Genomic DNA, 23,052 nt, shown 5'->3' with positions numbered 1-23,052 from the left:
GAAAGAGCATGCTCCTTTGATATCATAATCATATTTAAAGAATTCCAAACCAGTAATTTAATCTTCCAACTTCATACTGTTGGAATGACATGGAACCTAGGTCTCTGAAAACTGGGACTATGTACTTTTAAATGAGAGAAAATATGCACAGGGTCTTTCCCGATTGCTGAATTTAATAAATCACCAACAACTCAGTGTCAATACAACACAAAGCATTTGCAAAGTGAAATGGTTCATCTTTTAAAGATACCAGTTTCATTAAGTTGATGAAAGTAGTGCTGGGCAAATGTATGTGAAGCCAGTAATAAATGAAAATGTGGCCATATTAGAACTAATGGATACAAATCCACAAGGATGATGATAAGACAGAAATTTAAAGAGTGAGAATGACAAATATCAAGAGATGAGAAGCCCTTTTTAAGACCATATTATAAAAGAAGCCAAATTTAAAGAGAAAGATGTTGAATAGTTATTGGATTTTGTTGAAAAAATTATGCCAGGACAATTCATTTATTCAAATAATTACAACTGTAACTTAAATTCTGTTACATATAAAGTACATTATTTTAATAATTTTTAGTTTTATTTTTCCAGAAATAATCCTAATATAATCTATATATTCCTCCCCTCCATCTACTACTATGTACCAAGTGAAGTACTTTCAGCAGACCATTTTCCAGGATCAATTATCTTCACAGAATAAGAGTCTTCTGATTCTAAATGACTGGTCATTTATTTTCATTGCAAATTACAGGACAACTAATATTTTAAAGTCTACTAAATTTCAGACTTCACTTTTGACCCCCCTAAATCAGCAGGTTGAAACAGAATCTTCATTGTTATACATTTCTTGAATAGCTGTCATGTAAAAGGAAGCCTAGGTCATAGTCGTTAAATATAAGATGCCTCAGATGACAAGACTGAGCTCAAGATATACACAGCAAACCTAAAATATTTTCAAATATTCAGCTCAGTTAAAAATTATTTTAAAAAAGGAAAATGAAGTACTTACTGAATTATCATGTTTCTTATATAACATACAATATTATTTTTGGTAGATCTCTACAAATTTTTAATTTATTTTATTATTGTTTATTCAATATAATATTTGGCAATTTTCAGAAAGGAAACAGAGCAGAATAAGAGAAATATTCTATAATTTAAATATCTACATTAATAGAGGAAGAAATGAAGTGAAAGGCAACCAATTTAAATGACAATGTTTCTTTGTGCTCTGGTGTATGACCATCCTTTCAATAGCTGATGCTCAGCAATTTTCCCTTGATGTCAGATAATCCACTTAGATCACCTTTACTTCTGAGTTTTAACATAGACTAATAACATACTTTGCATTTCCTTATTATTCTCACAAGAAACTGATTCACTTTCATATTTGGTAATTCATCTATCTCCTCTAGAGACTAGATGCTAGAAAAACATTTAAGTGGATTTTCATACTTTCTTGTTCAGACTTAAAGTTTGCATAACTAACTGTACATCTTTGTCAAACACACAGTTTCTGGATATTTCTCAGGTTCTTATTTTCACCCATTTCTGCTTTAAGTGAACTGAAATTACCTTTCAAGTACATGAAATTCATGAATTATTAATAAAGTCTTTAAATCTTTTGTGGCACTTAATTTCCTCGCAAATTTTACTTTAGAGAATTTATATGTCTCTGTTTGAACTACGCTGGAATCCTTTTGGGATGAAAAGATATTTACCTTGTGCGTCTGATAAATGATGATTGCATTATCAGCTAATGTTTCCACCACATGAAAGTTTTCTATAGTTGCTGCAATGAAGAAAAAATGTTAGTAGTCAAAAAAGATATATTACCTTTTCCCAGAATGTGATTATTGAGAAAGTCAATTACGAATGGACATTATAGTAAAATGAACAGGATCCTGCCCTACGTAGGCTAAGTCCAAATGGAAAGCGGTTTAGTATTAGGGCTACAGATGGTGGCTGAGAGACCTAATCACCAGGAAATCTCATTAGCTTCCATTGCAAGAAAGCAATTCTAATCACCATTTCATTACTAGGGCACAAATTATTCCCTAACACTATGACCCCTCCCCTCCCTATAATCCTTAATTTATTGAAGCTGAATAAGCTGTTCTATTTAGGTTTAGGTGACTATGTTTGTGAGAGTGTCAAACTGCCATTGATAAACATGTTGTTCAGAAGTACCCATATTTATGAAATTTGATGCCTGAGGGGATCAAATAACTCTATAAACAAACCACAAAAGGATTCATCTACACTTTATGATGGAAACAAAACAGTCTAGGAAAAGAGAAGATGATAAAACAGAAACCTTTTATTTTAGTCCTGGTTTTCCAATAATTAGTTCTGTGATCTATGACAAGTCACTTGAGCTATCTGAATTTTACTTTATTATCTACCTATCACACAGGATTATTGAGGTAGCAGATCAAATGCTATATACCTTACTGAGAAGCATTCTGTACAGTGAAAAGCTCTATTTAAATGTAAGGTATTATCAGTTCCCTATACGATTCTCCAGATATTTTCTATATTGACTTTGTAAACCACAGACCAGATGTAGAAAGCCAGGTTACATTTGGTATTAAATTCAAAGTAATAATTTTATCAAAACATACTAATAATGGCAGCTTACTTTCCCAATCATTGCGAACATCAACATTCCAGAAGTAATTGCAGACCTCGTGTCCCGTAACACCTTTAACTGCGTGGGTAGCTTTCAAAGGATCCAAAACAATCCCGTTTTCTTCTACTTCTCTTCTGTATACCTAGAGGATATATTTTAAAACATGTTAATACATATTGATAATTACCTTAAATGTAAATGGATTAAATGCTTCAACCAAAAGACACAGACTGGCTGAATGGATACGAAAAACAAGACCTGTATATATGTTGTCTACAAGAGACCTACTTCAGACCTAGGGACACATACAGACTGAAAGTGAGGGGATGGGAAAAGATATTCCATGTAAATGGAAATCAAAAGAAAGCTGGAGTAGCAATTCTCATATCAGACAAAATAGACTTTAAAGACTATTACAAGAGACAAAGAAGGACACTATATAATGATCAAGGGATCAATCCAAGAAGAAGATATAACAATTGTAAATATTTATGGACCCAACATAGGAGCCCCTCAACACATAAGGCAAATGCTAACAGCCATAAAAGGGGAAATCGACAGTAACACAATCATAGTAGGGGACTTCAACACCCTACTTTCACCAATGGACAGATCATCCAAAATGAAAATAAATAAGGACACACAAGCTTTAAATGATACATTAAACAAGATGGACTTAATTGATATTTATAGGACACTCCATCCAAAAACAACAGAATACACTTTCTTCTCAAGTGCTCATGGAACATTCTCTAGGACAGATCATATCTTGGGTCACAAATCAAGCCCCAGTAAATTTAAGAAAATGTAAATCGTATCAAGTATCTTTTTCGACCACAACGCTATGAGACTAGATACCAATTACAGGAAAAAACCTGTAAAAAATACAAACACATGGAGGCTACACAATACACTACTTAATAACCAAGAGATCACTGAAGAAATCAAAGAGGAAATCAAAAAATACCTAGAAACAAATGACAATGAAAACATGACAACCCAAAACCTATGGGATGCAGCAAAAGCAGTTCTAAGAGGGAAGTTTATAGCAATACAATCCTACCTCAAGAAACAAGAAACATCTCAAATAAACAACCTAACCTTACACCTAAAGCAATCAGAGCAAGAAGAACAAAAAAAAAAACCCCAAAGTTAGCAGAAGGAAAGAAATCATAAAGATCAGCTCAGAAATAAAAGAAAAAGAAATGAAGGAAACAATAGCAAAGATCAATAAAACTAAAAGCTGGCGCTTTGAGAAGATAAAATTGATAAACAAAATTGATAATCCATTAGCCAGACTCATCAAGAAAAAGAGGGAGAAGACTCAAATCAATAGAATTAGAAATGAAAAAGGAGAAGTAACAACTGACACTGCAGAAATACAAAGGATCATGAGCGATTACTACAAGCAGCTATATGCCAATGAAATGGACAACCTGGAAGAAATGGACAAATTCTTTGAAAAGTACAACCTTCAGAGACTGAACCAGGAAGAAATAGAAAATATAAACAGACTAATCACAAGCACTGAAATTGAAACTGTGATTAAAAATCTTCCAACAAACAAAAGTCCAGGACCAGATGGCTTCACAGGCGAATTCTATCAAACATTTAGAGAAGAGCTAACACCTATCCTTCTCAAACTCTTCCAAAATATAGCACAGGGAGGGATACTCCCAAACTCATTCTATGAGGCCACCATCGATACCAAAACCAAAGATGTCACAAGAAAGAGAACTACAGGCCAATATGACTGATGAATACAGATGCAAAAATCCTCAACAAAATACAAGCAAACAGAATCCAACAGCACATTAAAAGGATCATACACCATGATGATCAAGTGGGGTTTATCCCAGGAATGCAAGGATTCTGCAATAAACACAAATTAATCAACGTGATACACCATATTAACAAACTGAAGGGGAAAAACCATATGATCATCTCAATAGATGCAGAAAAGGCTTTTGACAAAATTCAACACCCATTTATAATAAAAACCCTCCAGAAAGTAGGCATAGAGGGAACTTATCTCAACATAATAAAGGCCAGATATGACAAACACACAGCCAACATCATTCTCAATGGTGAAAAACCGAAACCATTTCCACTACAATCAGGAACAAGACAAGGTTGCCCACTCTCACCACTATTATTCAAAATAGTTTAGGAAGTTTTAGCCACAGGAATTAGAGAAGAAAAAGAAATAAAAGAATCCAAATTGGAAAAGAAGTTAAACTGTCACTGTTAGCAGATGACATGATACTATACATAGAGAATCCTGAAGATGCTACCAGAAAACTACTTGAGCTAATCAATGAGTTTGGTAGAGTAGCAGGATACAAAATTAATGCACAGAAATCTCTCGCATTCCTATACACTAATGATGAAAAATCTGAAAGAGAAATTAAGGAAACACTCCCATTTACCATTGCAACAAAAAGAATAAAATACCTAGGAATAAACCTACTGAAGGAGACAAAAGACCTGTATGCAGAAAACTGTATGTCACTGATGGGAGAAATTAAAGACGATACAAATAGATGGAGAGATATACCATGTTCTTGGATTGGAAGAATCAACATTGTGAAAATGACTATACTACCCAAAGACTACAGATTCAATGCAATCCCTATCAAACTACCAATGGTATTTTTCACAGAACTAAAACAAAAAATTTCACAATTTGCATGGAAACACAAAAGACCCCAAACAGCCAAAGCAATCTTGAGAAAGAAAACCAGAGCTGTTGGAACCAGGCTCCCAGACTTCAGACTAAACTACTTAGCTACAGTAATCAAGACAGTATGGTACTGGCACAAAAACAGAAATATAGATCAATGGAACAGGATAGAAAGCCCAGAGATAAACCCATGCACATATGGTCACCTTATTTTTGATTTATCCTTTAGGAGGCAAGAATATAAAATTGAGAACAGACTCTTCAATAAGTGGTGCTGGGAAAACTGGACAGCTATATGTAGAAGAATGAAATTAGAACACTCCCTAACACCATACACAAAAATAAACTAAAAAACGATTAAAGACCTAAATGTAAGGCCAGACACTATAAAACTCTTAGAGGAAAACAGGCAGAACACTCTCTGACATAAATCATAGCAAGATCCTTTTTGACCCACCTCCTAGAGACATGGAATAAAAACAAAAATAAACAAATGGGACCTTATGAAACTTAAAAGCTTTTGCACAGCAAAGGAAACCATAAAGAAGACGAAAAGACAACCTGCACAATGGGAGAAAATATTTGCAAATGAAGCAACTGACAATGGATTAACCTCCAAAATTTACAAGCAGCTCATGCAACTCAATATCAAAAAAACAAACAACACAATCCAAAAATGGGCAGAAGAACTAAATAGACATTTCTCCAAAGAAGATATACAGATTGCCAACAAACACATGAAAGAATGCTCAACATCACTAATCATTAGAGAAATGCAAATCAATACCACAATGAGGTATCACCTCACACCAGTCAGAATGGCCATCATCAAAAAAATCTACAAAGAATAAATTCTGGAGAGGGTGTGGAGGGGAGGTAACCCACTTACACTGTTGGTGGGAATGTAAATTGATACAGCCACTATGGAGAACAGTATGGAGGTTCCTTAAAAAACTAAAAATAGAACTACCATATGACCCAGCAATCCCACTACTGGGTATATACCCCGAGAAAACCATAATTCAAAAAGAGTCATGTACCACAGTGTTCATTGCAGCTCTATTTACAATAGCCAGGACATGGAAGCAACCTAATTGTCCCCTGACAGATGAATGGATAAAGAAGATGTGGCACATATACATATAATGGAATATTAGCCATAAAAAGAAACGAAATTGAGTTATTTGTAGTGAGGTGGATGGACCTAGAGTCTGTCATACAGAGTGAAGTAAGTCAGAAAGAGAAAAACAAATACCATATGTTAATACATACATATGGAATCTAAAAAAAAAAGGATCTGAAGAACCTAGGGGCAGGGCAGGAATAAAGACGCAGACATAGAGAATGGACTTGAGGACACGGGGAGGGGGAAAGGTAAGCTGCGACGAAGTGAGAGAGTGTCATGGACTTATAAATACTACCAAATGTAAAATACATAGCTAGTGGGAAGCAGCCACATAGCACAGGGTGATCAGCTTGGTCCTTTGTGACCGCCTAGAGGGGTGGAATAGGGAGGGTGGGAGGGAGATGCTAGAGGTTGGAGATATGGGCATATATGTATATGTATAGCTGCTTCACTTTGTTATAAAGCAGAAACTAACACACCATTGTAAAGCAATTATACTTCAATAAAGATGCTAAAAAAACAATCAAAAAACCCCAAACATGTTTAAAAAAAATCCAACCCCAAAACTACAAACTTGAAGTGATGTTTTATCATTTAGCAGCTTTTTAGAATTTTATGTATGAAAATATACTTATGGAACATATTCTGCCAAAAGTTTAAAATTTCAAATTATTACCACATAAAAATATTTAAAACTACAAATCCGGGCTTCCCTGGTGGCGCAGTGGTTGAGAGTCCGCCTGCTGAGGCAGGGGACACGGGTTCGTGCCCTGGTCCAGGAAGGTCCCACATGCCGCGGAGCGGCTGGGCCCATGAGCCATGGCCGCTGAGCCTGCGCGTCCGGAGCCTGTGCTCCGCGACGGGAGAGGCCACAACAGTGAGAGGCCCGCGTACCGCAAAAACAAAAACAAAACCAAAAAAACTACAAATCCAAGGTAAACACCAACTATGAAACATATATATATATGATGAATGACTAAATTACTGTGAGTTGTTGAAGGAGTAAATGTATCAATTTAAATTAGGCATTATTTACTGAATATTCTCAAAGACCATTCAACGTGGCTAAGAAGGCCAAATAAAGCTAGTTGGAACATAATCTCCTTAGGGACAATGACTTAAGGCAGCTCTGGTCAATGCTGTATCCCCACCATCTAGAAGAGTATCTGAAACACAGCAGGCACTTAATTATTTGTTGAACCAATGATGGAAAGCTAAAATTGCTTAAAGATCAATGATATCTTGCTTTTAAATACTGAGGCTACAAACCTAAAGGTCTATCTTGCTTTAAATACTGAGACTGTATACATAAACTGCTGAACAAAATTAATTACTTCAAAATTATAGAGGGTTTGGTACTTTAGACAGCTCTGTAATAAGTTCTTTTGAAAAATGAATAAACATGCTATCACAGGGAAAACCAGCTCTCAATTTATGGAGTGCCTATGGTGCCAAACACTGTGAGGCATTTCACATTATTTTTCTTTTACAATCTCTCTCTCCAAAGTACCTTTCCTTACATACTTATTCATGTTATTGGGACTGATATTTTCCCAGTCATGGAAACTGGGAACTCTAGACTTTTGATTCCTTCCCTCACATTTCATGTAGCTATTAAGCTCATTACTAATCTTCTATAAGACATCCAAAAGCTTGACTTTTCTACTATTGGATACTTTTTTTAATATTTTTATTTTATTTATTTTTGGCTGCATTGGGTTTTTGTTGCTGTGTGCGGGCTTTCTCTAGCTGCAGCGAACGGGGGCTACTCTTTGTTGCGGTGCGTGGGCTTGTCATTGTCGTGGCTTCTCTTGTTGTGGAGCGTGGGCTCAGCAGTTGTGGTGCATGTGCTTAGTTGCTCTGGGGCATGTGGGATCTTCCTGGACCAGAGCTAGAACACGTGTCTCCTGCACTGGCAGGAGGATTCTTAAACACTGTGCCACCAGGGAAGCCCTGGATACTTTTTTTAGGTAAGCTTTCATGACCTCATACCTGACTCTCTGAAGTGGTTTTCTTGGTCTCTAGTTTCATCCCTATCAGCCTAGTCCTCCAAAAATGTTACTTTGTGTACAATGGCTAGCCTACTGCTACAGACAACAGAAAATTCTGTTTAGTAGGTTATTTTATACTCCCCATAATCCAGCCCCAATTTCTCTCTAAAGTTGTAGGAGAACTTTTTCTCTACCACTCATTCCACGTGGAAGACCATCATCTACACTATCACTCCTGGTTTCTCTTCAGCCTTTCACTTCCTCCTCCTTGGGGGGAAATGGGGACATCTGAATGGTGAGCACAGAAGGAAGACTAGGCAGGCCTGGCTCAACCCCTTCTGTGGACAGGATGTATGCTGGTCTGCTTTTGGGGCTTGCTCTTGTGGGGGAAGGCCTGGGACTATCCAGCTATGTCAGAAATATTATGTTTAGGGGACTTCTCTGGAGGTCCAGTGGTTAAGAATCCACCTTCCAATGCAGGGGACGTGGGTTCGATCCCTGGTGGGGAACTAAGATCCCACATGCCGTGCGCTGTAACTACTGAGCCCCCAAGCTCCAACCAGAGAGCCCACGTGCTCTGGAGCCCGTGTGCCACAACTAGAGAGAAGCCTGCGCACCGCAATGAAAGATCCCGCGTGCTGCAACAAAGATCCCACATGCCGCAACTAAGACCCGACACAGACAAAAATAAATAAATAAAATATTTTTTTAAAGTACTATGTTTAATTCTGGGGTAACATATTAGCAAGACCTCATGGCAGCTGGTCTTCATGCTCTCCAATCAGCTTATTAGAATTATAACATTTTGGTATCTCATTTGCATATCTCCTCTATCTTATTTCTTAATTTCTTCCATATTCAGGAGGAGAGGAAATCCCAACATCTAATGCTGTATCTCATTTGCTAGAATAATTCTGGTCAAAAGTCTATACAAAACTCCTGAATACAAAATTTGCTTTGAAGTTTTAGCTCATGTTATATTTCTTTTCTAAAATGCCCTCACCTCACCTTTGTCATAACCTTGTTTCCATTTCTAGACACAGTTCAAATGCTCCTCAGTGTAAAACAATCTGTCTCAAATCAGAGATCTCCTTCTTTTCCAATTCTTCTCCACTATTCACCTGTACTTTTCACTCACTGTTATCCAACGGAGCTAATTTTTTTTTTTTTTTTGCGGTACGCGGGCCTCTCACTGTTGTGGCCTCTCCCGTTGCGGAGCACAGGCTCCGGACGCGCAGGCTCAGCGGCCATGGCTCACGGGCCCAGCCGCTCCGCGGCGTGTGGGATCTTCCCGGACCGGGGCGCGAACCCGTGTCACCTGCATCGGCAGGTGGACTCTCAACCACTGCGCCACCAGGGAAGCCCTAAGTAATCTTTTAAATGTCAATGTCCCCTTTCTCCAACGAAAGTTTCAGCTTGCAGGGAGTCTTATTAAACATCTCTTTATTGTTAGCATAGCACCTCGGGCATGAAGTAATTCAAAGTTCAATGCTGCTGCTGCTGCTTTTCAACCCAGCTCTCAATCTCTTTTTCCTTGCTCTTACTGTCTTCTGTGTTTAGGGATGTGAGCAAGATTAGCTAACCAATGTCCAAATATCAAAAAAAGATGCAGTGAGAGAAAGACCAAGAAGTGAGGTACAGACCAAAGAGGGAAAAAAGTGACACCTGGGCACAACATTTAGTATATTAAAAGAGAGAAATATCCGAAGAAAGAGACATCAGCTAATTATGACCTATTCATACTGAAGCCCCCAAACTATTTTCTCCATGGCCTAGGTAAAACAGAATGATCTGTGCACAGATTTATATTATGATCATAAAGAAATTATGTAAAAGCTAAAGCAGGGAAGCAAAAGGACATTTTATTTCTCAATATTTAGTGCTTCTTTGATCACATGTAATAATTTATTTAAAAGAAAATTTTAAATGCTATCTTACTATTAAGATATTGATATATCTTACTTATATCAATAGTAATAATATAGTATGATTGCAACAGGGCTGCAACTAGCAACCTACAACCATACACTGGGAATTACCTTCATTTCTCCTTCTTCTACAACCAACTGCCAATTGGCATCTCCACCTACATCCTGTAATGAGTAAGTCATGTGGTTCTGCACCATCTCTTCAACCTTAAAAAGAAAAATAGAGCCATAAGAATCCTCCTCCAATTAATAGCTATGTCATAATCTCTAAAACAGAATGGTATTCAGTTTACTTCAGTTCAGAAATGATGTTCTTAGAAAGCTAAGCGACCAAATGCACAAAGGTTAGTATGTTTTATATAGTGTTGAAGAGTTTTAGTCCACATTCCAGATATCATATCCAGGTTAATGACAGGAAGGAGAAATGCGGGGAAGGAAGGTGCTTCACTCTAGTAACATATTGGACTAATGTGCATCAAGTGACCAAAAAAATAATTATTCCTTCATCATAAAATGCATCCTGACAGAGATAATGTCTTAAAGCATAAAATCATGGAACATTAAGGGTAAAAGGGGCACAAAGAGATGACCTAGTCCAATGTTCCTATATTTAAGACTATATAGAGATATTAGAAAGCTTGTTACTTGTCAAGACTTCTCTACAAAAAGCTAAGAAGATTTTCGTTATTTCACTGATAAGCTCCTCTTTTATCATGAATATAAGCCAACTTAAAAAATAACCAATCCCTCTACATATCTGATTCCAATTTCATTGTTCTAAACTCTTTTAGGGACAATGCTAATAATCATACACACAAAGATTTGCAAATTATCACCTTTTATTAATAGTTCCTTCTTTCTAAATTTCTAACTAAATTTCTTACTAAATTTCTTTTACTAAATTTAAATTGCAACCTCTGCTTTTAACTATCAAATTACCCCTACCCATCTTTTATAAGCAAATAAGGTCAAACAGTTCACACTCCCAGAATCCTCAATCAGATTTATTGGTTAAGATTTCATTTAAGTGTTCTTTGGAAACCTTCCTATTATGAAACATATTTTTAAACAGAACTGAAGTGACAGAAAGATCATCTCTGAAGGAACTGGCACCTTTACCATCTACGCATAGACACTTAGTTTCTAAGTTCTATTTTCTAAACTTTTACTCATAATTTTGTTTTACCTAGTAATATTATTAAGAGAAGGCAGAAAAGAGTTGAAAAATATGCATATTATATACTTCAATTTAAAGATTTATTCCTAAGTTTAATTACTTATTTTACATAAAGTCTACTGCATTTGTCAGGGAAACATAAGAACCAGGTTTACATGTGTTTTGAAATAAATACATGAATGCTTTGGGGGCAGAGATCTTAAAATTATTCACCCTGGGGATATAATTTTTCTACACAAAAGGATGTTATCAATATGTTATCGTGATGTGTAAACCAAGTTTTCTGGATTTCAGAGTGCAATTTTGGTTACTGAAAGTAGTTATGGCTTTAAGTATCTCTTTAATTGGCAATGATCACCAGAAAAGTTTTTGATAAAAATGATTATGAGGAAATTCTACAATCTAGTTTTGTACTAAATAAACATTACATAATATCTTATTTCTTTATTCATAACCTTTAATGTGAATGGTGCTGGGTTAGAGACTTGAAAGAAATTTTAAAACATGACTACTAGTACCTCTATAATTTTATAAAGCCTTAATTAGAAAACATAACTTCAGAGGCTGACTGGAAAAAACCTTTGTGCCTCTAAAATTTTGAAATCTGCTTTGAGACGGTAAGGATGACTGATGTAGGACTCCAAGTTACAAATAATACATACAAAACGTATTTTATTACCAAAAGACGAAGAACAAAGAAAGTCCCAGTTAGTATGCATAAATAAAGCCTCAACAGTAGTGCTGGCTTGATTCATTTGTCTGTGTCACATCATGATTGGGAAAAATTTTTTTAATGATTTTTAGATCCCAAGATCTTAAAAAATCTTCAGATCTGAATACGTATGTACTTTTAGGTACGACACTGGGAGTTAAGAACACCCATATGTATTATGAGATTAGCAGCAGAAAGAAATGTTTCCCCCAAATAGGCCCTACTTTAAATGGATTACTTGTGAAAGAAGAATGTTAAGGATTTTATTCTGCTAAAAAACAAAGAGAGTTCTGTATAAAAAAACTTTAGTGCCATTTAGCTCTTTTGTTGAAAAATATTGCAGGTAATTGTGTTTCTGTTTAGGAGATTGTTCCTAAATTAGTTATTTCAAATGTTTGAAAAATGAGGTGTTTTTGATTTATGCTTCGGTGCAAATAGAAACCAGATTCCACAAATATAAATTGATAGAAGGTAACTTAAGTTTGAAACAATGTACCGTAAATGCATTCAACATTGTCTTTCTAGATAGATGAAAGAATAGTTACCACTGCATCTATGGAAAAGTTTTCAGTCTTTTGTCCTCATTTACTTCCTTAAGAGGGCTTGAAAAAGTCCAACAGAGAAACAAACAAGATGTATTCAGTACTGTGCTCCTAGGAAATTAACGAAACTATCGAAGTACCCAATTACTGTACTAACCATGTCTGCAAAGCCTTCATCAAGGAATCTTTATCCATTATGGTATATTCCCCGAGGTAATAACATTAAGGTTAAAAAGAAAGATGATACTGGTAAAATTTCACTATTATGAATTTTATGTTAAAATATGCAGTAGCCAATGTTTCTATAGTGGCAATGACCTGGGCACATGTGACAACACTCACATTTCAGATATAAACCTAAAGATGCTCCATTTACTGTTTTCAGTTACGACTCTACATCAAAAATAAGTGGGAAACTAGGGACCATTAATTGGATGACAAGAATAAACATATGCCAAATTTTCTACCTTATCAGGTTCAAAACTTGATTACTAGAAAATAATGTTACTAGAAACATCTATCACTTAAAAAAAAAGGCTGAATTTTACACTAAGCATAATTTCAGGAATCATGCCCTTGATTTTTTTGTACCTTACATACAGCATCTTCATACCAAATGAACTATGAAAAAACTGAAGACAAAACAGATTTGAAACAGAGGTGATGGCACTCCAATTCTTACCTTTTTCTTTCACTTCACATTTGAATCACTCAGTATGTCATTTTAGGAGGCTAGATCTAATTGGATCTTTCTAATATTATTAATATAGAAACTTTAAAAGAAAATTGTCCTTTGATGGTACAACAAAATTGTATTGAACAAAAGTCTCAGAAGGGCTCAAACAGAGCTTGGATCTCTTTTTCTTACCCATGTGAAAGGAATACAACTATGTTTATTGTTACAGAGTCATAAAGGGATCTGTTGGATACAATAATTTATTAATAACAAATTAACAGTGTACTGTTAACCCAAAAGAAAAATGGTCAAGGACATGAATCGCCAATTCACTGAAAAATGCAATTAGCCAAGAAGAAAAATAACACTTTTATTCTATCATATTGGCAAATATTAACTGAATAATAATATTCAGTGTCAGTATAGCAAAAGAAAACTGACCTGGGAGTGTAGCTGGTTCAACTTTTCTAATGAACAGTTTGGCAATAAGAATAAAAAACTTCAGTGTGTGCATGGCCTTTGTCCTAAAAATTCTACTTCTAGAAATATATTCTAAGGAAATAATTGGATAAGTATACAAAGATGTACATACAAGGATGCTGTATATACAAGGATGCCCATGTAGCACTATTTATTAAATAACAGAGACTAACTGAAAATAAACTAAATGTTCAATATTAGGTGAGTAGGTAAATCTAGTATTCATATCCATACAATAGACAAGGAGATCTAGACCTATATTTACTGACGGGAACATGGGCCTAATTATATGTGTGCTTTAAAAAAACAAAACAGCTAGTTACAAAACAGTATATATAGAATTACCTACTTTGGTAGAAAAAAACAATTACTAAGGTGTGTATAATCAATATGTGACTGATTTTATTTAATTTACATATATGTGGAAAAAGGATATGCATAAGAATATTAATAGTGATCTAGTAATTTCATTTTATTTACTCTACTTTCTAGTTCTGCTAAATTAGCATTCTATTACTTATAGTGATACAATAAAAAAGGGAGGGGTAAAATAAATAATTACCACAACAATGATGTTACCATGCACAAAAGTGGGAAAAAGCTTTACACAGAATTGTTTTTGCAGTGGTGATGCTCATCATATATTAACACACAGATGTACTACCCACCCTTTGATTTTCTTTTTTTCTTTCCCCCAACTAAGGATGCTTTTTATTTCCCTTTGATTTCTGAGGTGACATCTTTAGGTGGTAACTGTTATAGAAATAAATGTGGCCAAGAAGATCCATTTATAAATCTAAGTCCTTCCTACTTTCTATACACTTTCATTGAGAGCTACTTCATTTCCAACATCTGTCCATCAGACAGATGCAGATTCATGTGTTGCTACTAATTTCCTAGTAGAGTCACATATTTTATTTGGAGTTATTTTCAGGGCATCTCTCAGTTCTACATTTAAGTATCTTACTCAAGCAGGACTATGACCATTATTTCAACAAGAACAAAACAGTCATAAGCCAAGACTTATAAGTAGATAGCAAAGCCAAATTAATCAATAGTTAACTGCCAGAGCCCAAGTCTGCTAATGACAACAAATACTTTAGCAAGGAAAATAAATACTTGAAGACCTCAATGTTGTTTTCCTTCATTTCCTCTTCTGGAATATAAAACAGTAGAATAATCAAAAGTTTAAAAACAGAATCGGATCAATAACGAGCATCATACATTAGGAAAAAAATACCAGAAAGATTTTTCTCAACTTATACACAAAAGTTACACAAAAAATTAGGTAAAGAAGCTACAATTTGACAGTCTTATAAAAATGTGGACACCTGCTTCTCAGTGATAGTTCACCTGTATTCAAAGGCTTTCAGCTGTTTTATATATCTCTATAGCAAGGCCCAGGTCTGGGTTCTGAAGCCCTAATTCTTAGGCACCTATCAGCGGCTCAAATTCTTTTCCTGCTCTCATTACATTTTTAAAAATTTATAGCCTGTATATTTCTATATTTTAAGGGAAAATGGTGACCAGTACTGATGCCTTTTAGTTAGTCTGTTAATTTATTATTTTAATGCAAAGTGGAGCTTAATTAAGAATAAACCAAAGTCTCCCAGTATAATCTAGTTTGGCCAGTGATTTATTGTGAGTATAAGTCACTATTTTAAAAGCATACATAAATGAATGAGCATTAGGTAAGAAATATTGTAATAAATCTGTCTAAGGGTAATTTCTGATGAGGAACTGATGCATCTCTTTCCCAAAAATGTTCAAGGAAAAAAAAAGCTACAAAAGTCAGAAAAAAATTTAAGTCTTAAACTTAATTTTCTTCTTTATTACATAGTTGAAAACTAATGTAAATTTTATTTGTATGCCTGTTTTAAACTGACTTAAAAAAATTTTTTTATTGGAACACTCTGATAGAGAAAAAATAATGTAGATAATTTTGATTAGCTCAAAGAAATAATATTATAATGATAAAAGCTCACTTACTGAGCACTTACTACATGCTAGGTTCTAGCTCTATCACATTCCTAGCTAGATGACAGAAGCAAAGCACAGAGGAGTTAGAAAAGTTGTCAAACATCATGCAGGAAACAGGATTTAAACTTGGTCATTTTGACTATAGAGCTCAGGTTCTTAACATACTATGACATATTGCAATCCAATAAAATGCAAACACCATAAAAATACAAAGTTGAATGGCAAATATGTGAAGATTAAAAAAATTTTTTTAACCTAATGCTGATGCTAAAAAAATATTCCTCCATTGATACTTTGATTTTATTATGAGGGCAGAGACTGCAAGCATCCAGCTTCCTGTCCTAAATTCCTAACCCGTGCTGATATTAAATAATTTAAAATCAATTTCCATAGATTTATCATATGGACTGGAATACTCATTTCCAGGGATAATTTGCCAAAGCAAAATGCAACCTGTTCAATGAAGCTTAGTATAATGGTAATGAGACAAATTTTATTTAAAAAATTATTTCCCTGTTGAAAATATTATGAGATATTTTAAATTAGGTTAGAAGTAAGGCTTGAAACCTGCTTTAATGCTATAACATATCCTATAGACCATGTCCACAAAAGTTGCTGAATCCTGTCTGAAGAAACAGATATCACAGGATAGTTAAAAACCAGGTACCTTCTCTCGTTTCAATTCAATTTAACATCTTTCAGGAGTATCTCCTATATGGCGAAATTCCACGCTATTCACAATAGAGGATACAAAGGGCACATGCAAGCCTGACAGAGGAACTATTTAGCAGATAAGGAAGGCTTTCTTTAATGCTTGATGTTACTACTTAAAATTCAAAACCAAAACAAGTGGCCTAACCAAAAGATTTCTAGGAACTGGGAAAGCAGGCTGAAATATAGCACAGAAAGACTCAAGTCCACTCTATACATTCATACAGTACCTGGGAGCTGAATCTGTGAACATCGTCAGAGGCACTGACTAGATCAATGGAAGACATGGAGGAAGAGCGACTATAGGGCTACCAGAGACAGACAAAGAAAAAACCAAGTAATCAGAACAAAGGCACAACAGAGCATTCAGTACCAACTTCCAAACACAAGATAAAGAAAGAGAGAACAAAGCACTATATGAAACAAGCTCAGCAGCAAGTGCTGACTTCATGCACCTATTATGTGTTATGCTCCAAAATCGAATGCAGTGCTTCCAATAATACAAAATAATACCACTTAACCCCAAAGGAAAAAGAGATCTAATATCACTGGCTATGCTTCTGGTTAACTATTTTGGACAAGCCACTCCCTATTCCCCCACCCTTCTTTCCCCCTTAAATAAAAAAGAAAGAACATTATGTTCAGAAGATTTCTAGCACTTCTGGAGGATGTATATGGAAGAAAACATGTAATACCAAAAAATCTCATTACTTAAATTCAAGAAAAGGAAAAAGGCTTTAAACAGGATAGTTTCGTCAACAGTGAAGAAAAATATAGCATATACTTTTAGTAAACTGTGACATTAGCTTACCTTTTGGACAAATCTATGAGTCCCCACAGAAGAAAAGGCATCTCCAGATGGCATTGATGTAGGCCAATGTAACCTGACCTTTTCACTCTGTGACTAAGAAAACATATTGTTAAATGGGAAGGTTTCGAAGTGTATTTTGCAGCTTAAGAATGGATAATATAACATTTAATTACTGAACACTTTAGTTCTTACAAATATTTGAATTATGAAGTTACTCTAAAGATACAAGCCTTGCCAAATCTTGACACTTCATGTATCCCAATTTTCTTCTTTTGGATTCCACAGATACTACCAAGGATTAATTCTTTTATTTTTGCTCCCAGTCAGCATTTCTAATACCAGCATGGCACCATTTACCATGAATCAACCTTAACACTGCTACCAAAATAATTTTCTTATCCAAACTCTGGCCAAATTATTCCAATCATTCCACATCATCAGGGCCTTGGAGGGCTTTATTATTTGAACCAATAATCATTGTTTACTTCAGTTATGTTCAAAAGAACATATTATGTATATCTTTGTCTCCTTTCCATGAAGGTATTCTGCCTTCATCCCATCACCTCACTCTTGTTAAGCTGCCACTTAACCTCTTGCCTCCTTCTCAGCTTGCCTAGTTTCTTCTTATTCAATAAATATTTACTAAATATACTGTACCAGAAACTATGCTCTATTGTGTGTGTGATTATCTTTGTTATATCAATGTGCCTGGCTCTTAGGCAAAGAAAATCATGGTCTGTTTAATGACTTGTTTTTATCTACTAGAGTGTCAGGAATAGACATATTAAATGAGTTGATCGCCCTGTGAATATTTCTTTTTTCTAAAGCATACAGAAGTTTTTATTTATTCTCTTCAACTCCAACTCAACCACCATATTGATACTCAGTGGAGGAGCATTTTAGAGCCAGAAGGGATGATCTGAATCATCTTGTCCAACTCCTTGTTTCACAGATTAGAAAACCAAGGCCCAGAGGATTTAAGTGATACGTTCAGAGCTACACAGTTACTGGCAAAACTAAGACTAACTTGTCTTGACCTCACAGTTTGCTATTCTTCACGAAATAACACATCTTAGATTAAAACAAAAGCGAAAACACAGTGAAGGGAAAAAAAACAAAACAAAACACCCAAAACACCCTAAAAAACCAAATACAATGATGCTATTTCAGATATTTCTGGCATCCAAAATTAGACCTTATTTAGGAACTGAAAGTTCTATTGAGTGCTGTGTAGCATCTTTTAGGTATAAAAAATGAGTAATAAGCTTTTATAAATTAATGTGACAAACTTTTCTTCACTGATAAAAAAACAGGGAAAAATAAGCATGAAAAGCAAACAGCCACTATTGCAGATGACTCACCCTCGGATAGATAGATCAGTAAATGGGCATAATAGCCATGACTGCCTTAGCAATCAGAGGGAATAAACAAGCCAATTCTTCTATGCAAGTTAATTTGTAGTATAAAACTGATATACATGCAAGATGCTTAAAGTCTTGAGAAGAATAACTAAAATTCATCTTTAAGTACCATCTAGTGGTAATATATGGTAACTGCATTGTTGCAGAATTAAAGGTAAAGGATCAAATTAATCTTGAAACTAGAGTTAAAGAATTTTAGAAATGCCTTCCTTCAATTTCCACAGAAGGAGCTGGGTATAACTGCTGTGAATTTAATGATGAAAAAACACTGAGCAAAGTTAAAAGTGAGGAAGTAATTAAGGTGAAGGTAGTGAAAGCAATAAATGAGTTAATAATAAAAACTGAATGGTACTAACATAGAAGAAAAATAAATTCTTGGTCATCTTCCTTTTGAATTCATATGGCACTTGGTGGTGAAGAGAAATTCAAAGACACTGTTTTACTCAGAGCAAATATATACTTTGTATTAACAGAATGATAATAGATTGGATACTTCAAGGGGAACAGGCAGACTATTTCCATTTAATTTCATGTTAATTATGCATGCTTGCTTTAAACAATCATTAGTCTTCTTTCTATTGCTTGGAAGTTGGTCAATAAAGTGATTTATAAAGATTCTTCTACATTTTTGACTCACTGTAGACGAGAGTTCATTTTTAGGTTATTAGGATCATGATTTCAAATTCTATTTATATGAATAACATACATCAAGGATTTTTAATAATTTTTAATAATATACATACCTGTTCTTCTATTTTATCTTGTCTGTCAAGAGCAGCTTCAACAGCATCAAAGAACTCTTCCTCATTAATCAAACTGTTTGGGCCTTCCTATTCAGACATACAGGGAAAAAAAAGCTGTTGATTCAAGAAAATAGAAAACACTGATAACCCTGGCATTAACTCTAGGAGAAAGTTGAAAAGTGAGCTGACAAACATTTCTGAACCAGTTAGTACACTAGGTAATATTATCACAAAGATGAACAATATATTGCTCTGTGCAAAATCAGGGCACAGCGTGTTACGATTAATTCACTCACTCAGTACTCAAATACTGTATATTGACCGACACTGAGTTAGGGCAATAATCTAGAGCAGGGGGTTGGTGAACTATGGCCTGTGGGTCAATTCTAGTCTACTGCCTACTTTCAGAATGGGCTTTAAGCTCAGAATTTCATTTTTAAATGGCTGGGAAACAATAACAACATTTCATGGGGAATTCCCTGGCGGTCCAGTGGTTAGGACTCTGTGCTTTCACTGCTGAGGGCAGGTTCAATCTCCCTGGTCAGGGAACTAAGATCCCACAAGCTGAGTGGGAGGGGAAAAAAAAAAAAAAAAAAAAAAAAAAAAAAAAAAAAAAAAAAAAAAAAAAAAAAAAATCATGACATGTGGGAATTATATGAATTTTAAATAAAGCTTTATTGGAATATAATCATGTTCATTCATGTATTGTTTATATCTGTTTTCATGGTACAGTGGCAGAGCTGAGTACCTGTGACTTGAGGACTTATCGACAGAAACCATATAAAATTGCAGGAGGGTTTTAAGTACAAAGTTGCAGATCTATAGCCAATGAGAAGTACAGATAGGGCTTCTGAGAGGAACCTTCCTATAAGCAAAGACAATAATATCATAGAGAAAAAAAGGTTGAACTGATGCTTGAAAGCCTGCTTAGAATGGTAGAGCAGTGGTTCTCAATCACTTGGGGAACTGCCTGGGGAACCTGTTAAAATGAAAATTCCCAGGCCCCCATTCGCAGAAATTACTTTTCAGTAGGTCTTGGGTGGAGCCAGGAATATGCGTGTTTAATAAGTCCTCCAAGTAGTTCTAATGCAAGTAGAACCTCAGCTGTATCAGAAGATAAAAATATAAAGAATGATAGCAAAATGGAAACAAGCAAGCTATGTGTGTATCTTGCTGTGTTAAAACAAATTTAAGTAGACTATAAGTGGAACAATAGCTTTGTTGGGGCCCAGAGTAGGCTACCCCAAAATGTGCCTCAGTGGCACATTGATTATTTTGAATCAAGGTTACTCAAGAAATGGCCAGTGCAAGAGGGACACTCTGACACTCCTGTCTCCCTGAAAGCAGGAAACAAATCTCATGTGAAATGTGTATTCTCTGCATCTGGAGGCAGGACACCATTATTGTTAAAGATAGGGAATCTGGTCTGAGAAGCAGGAAACCTATATAAACAAATCTTGTTACATTTTAAATTTACTACTCCACGGCCAAACTCTGTTTCGATTCTTCACTAATTGGGCACCCCAAACCTAAGTTTCTTTGCCCTCACAGCTTTGTTGTTTCTTTGTTGAGAGTATAAAACCTGCCTGCTTTGGCCACTGTTTTGGTCCATTTCTGTGGGACCCACACACACATGAATTAAAATTTGTTTTTCTCCTATTAATCTATCTTGTGTCCATTTTATTATTAGTCCAGCCACAAGAACTAAAGAGGGGCAGAGGGGGAAATATCCCTCTCTACAGCAGCTTCATATTACTATTAAACTTGAGGCAGGAGACAGATGGGCCCCTGGAGCAAACAGCTGGAGTTCATTCTCTGTGGATACTCTATGATGAAAATAGGAGGAGGAGGCTGGGCCCTGCCCAGATAGAAGATAAGAGAACACATATTTCTCATTCTTGAAGTCAGGAGACCTCCCTGACTACACATGCACAGAAAGGCTCCTTGGAGGTCAAAAAGGGAGGGGGCACCACCCCATAGTAAGTGATGCTAACTACCCATAAGCCTCTTCAGTAGAATCCACCTCGGCTAAGCGATGTGCGTGCACACGTGGGAGGACCCTGAGATATACCAAATACGGACTCTGAACCAGGCAAATCAAAATGATTGGCCAAAGGAAACCGGGAAGAAACGCCCCATATAAGTGATTCAAACTACCACGAGGGCGTGACTATCTGAGTCTGTGTCTATCCACACGTACTGTACTCTTTTCTTCCTCCTAATAAACACTTTACTTGTTTCACTACTTTCCGTCTTTGTGGGAATTCTTTTCTGCAAAGCTGAAGGGCCCAGCTGGATCATGAAAGAGTCCTGAAGGACTCCCTTTATAAAGCCAAAACATTTCAGACACTTAAATGACAGCAGTATCACTTTGGTCTCTGTTGATATGAGAAAAATATAAAATACCCCAAATCTATTCTGAACTCAAACGTATTTTCTAATGATTTAAAAATTCTATTGATCATAACCACAACTACACTTTAAAAAACTGTAATACTCATTCAATCTATTCAATTACATCAGAGTCTCAGGAGTTTACCAATTGGGAACTACAGCGTTAAAAATCTGAGGGAGAACTAAAGTAATTGGAATAAATTTTCCTTTATTAAAAAACTTAAACACTTTTATCTCATCATGCTTACCAAAGAAAAGAGCTATTTATTGCTGAATCTATGGGACACTTCACAGTCTTTATCTACTTGCCCTAATTATTAGCAGCATTTCTTATGTTAATGACTCTCTTTGGAGCCATCTTTCCCCTGGGAGTCTTAATTTCCCAGTTCCTCTCTAAGTAAGCACTGTTCTTTGGGTTCCAGGCCAGGCTCCTCCTGTCTACCCCTTAAACGTGAGTGCTCCTCAGGGTTCCACACTTGCTCTCCCCACAGCATTCTACTCATTTCTGTGACTTCAGTCATCTGATGATTCCCAAATTCATAACCTGTCCATCTCTCTCCTAAGTGTTAGATCTTTACATCTAATAATATATAAGATGGAGTGTTCAAGTGAATGTTTCAACTCAGATGCATCATGTCCAAAACCTGTTCTTCCCTCATCTCCATACCAATCTATCTAAGGCAGAAACCTGGGCCTGTTCTTGAATCCCTCCTTTTTCCCTCATTCAGTCACCACACCCTTCAATTCTACCTTCCAAATATCTGATTTGTCCATGTAGGCTATCTTCAATTCTCACCTGTAATACTGAAAAAGTCTCCAAGCCCTCAGTCACAACAGTCAACTTCAGTCCACTCTCCTCACTGCAGAAAGTAAGAATGACTTAAACCCATTGCCTGAGGATACTGGTTCTAGCCAGTCTTGCCACTCCTCACTTTTGATTGGCTCTACCCTCCATAGATAAGTGCTTTGCGTTACCCTGCGGCAAAATGCTCTTTTTCTTCTGGTCTCCAAATGTCTTCTTTCTTCTCAGCCCCTATAAACA

The 23,052-nt window shown here is 35.7% G+C and overlaps 1 protein-coding gene across 2 annotated transcripts in view; it reads right to left on the bottom strand.

Moving 5' to 3' along the window:
* Nucleotides 1–23,052, bottom strand: part of CERT1 (ceramide transporter 1) — a 129,390-nt gene that overhangs the window by 10,324 nt on the left and 96,014 nt on the right. Inside the window, exons 10-15 of one of the 2 annotated variants that reach the window (XM_007461604.1) lie at nucleotides 19,617–19,703; nucleotides 17,453–17,545; nucleotides 16,872–16,949; nucleotides 10,475–10,570; nucleotides 2,645–2,777; nucleotides 1,725–1,795 (exon numbers count right to left, since the gene is read on the bottom strand). In XM_007461604.1, coding sequence (XP_007461666.1) covers nucleotides 1,725–1,795; nucleotides 2,645–2,777; nucleotides 10,475–10,570; nucleotides 16,872–16,949; nucleotides 17,453–17,545; nucleotides 19,617–19,703 — 558 coding nt within the window. The remainder of the gene's footprint in view (nucleotides 1–1,724; nucleotides 1,796–2,644; nucleotides 2,778–10,474; nucleotides 10,571–16,871; nucleotides 16,950–17,452; nucleotides 17,546–19,616; nucleotides 19,704–23,052) is intronic. The other variant, XM_007461605.1, reaches the window with a different exon arrangement.

Source organism: Lipotes vexillifer, unplaced genomic scaffold (genome assembly GCF_000442215.2).
Source record: "Lipotes vexillifer unplaced genomic scaffold, Lipotes_vexillifer_v1.1 scaffold779, whole genome shotgun sequence".
NCBI lineage: Eukaryota > Metazoa > Chordata > Mammalia > Artiodactyla > Lipotidae > Lipotes > Lipotes vexillifer.
This window is presented reverse-complemented; position numbering and strand designations above follow the sequence as displayed.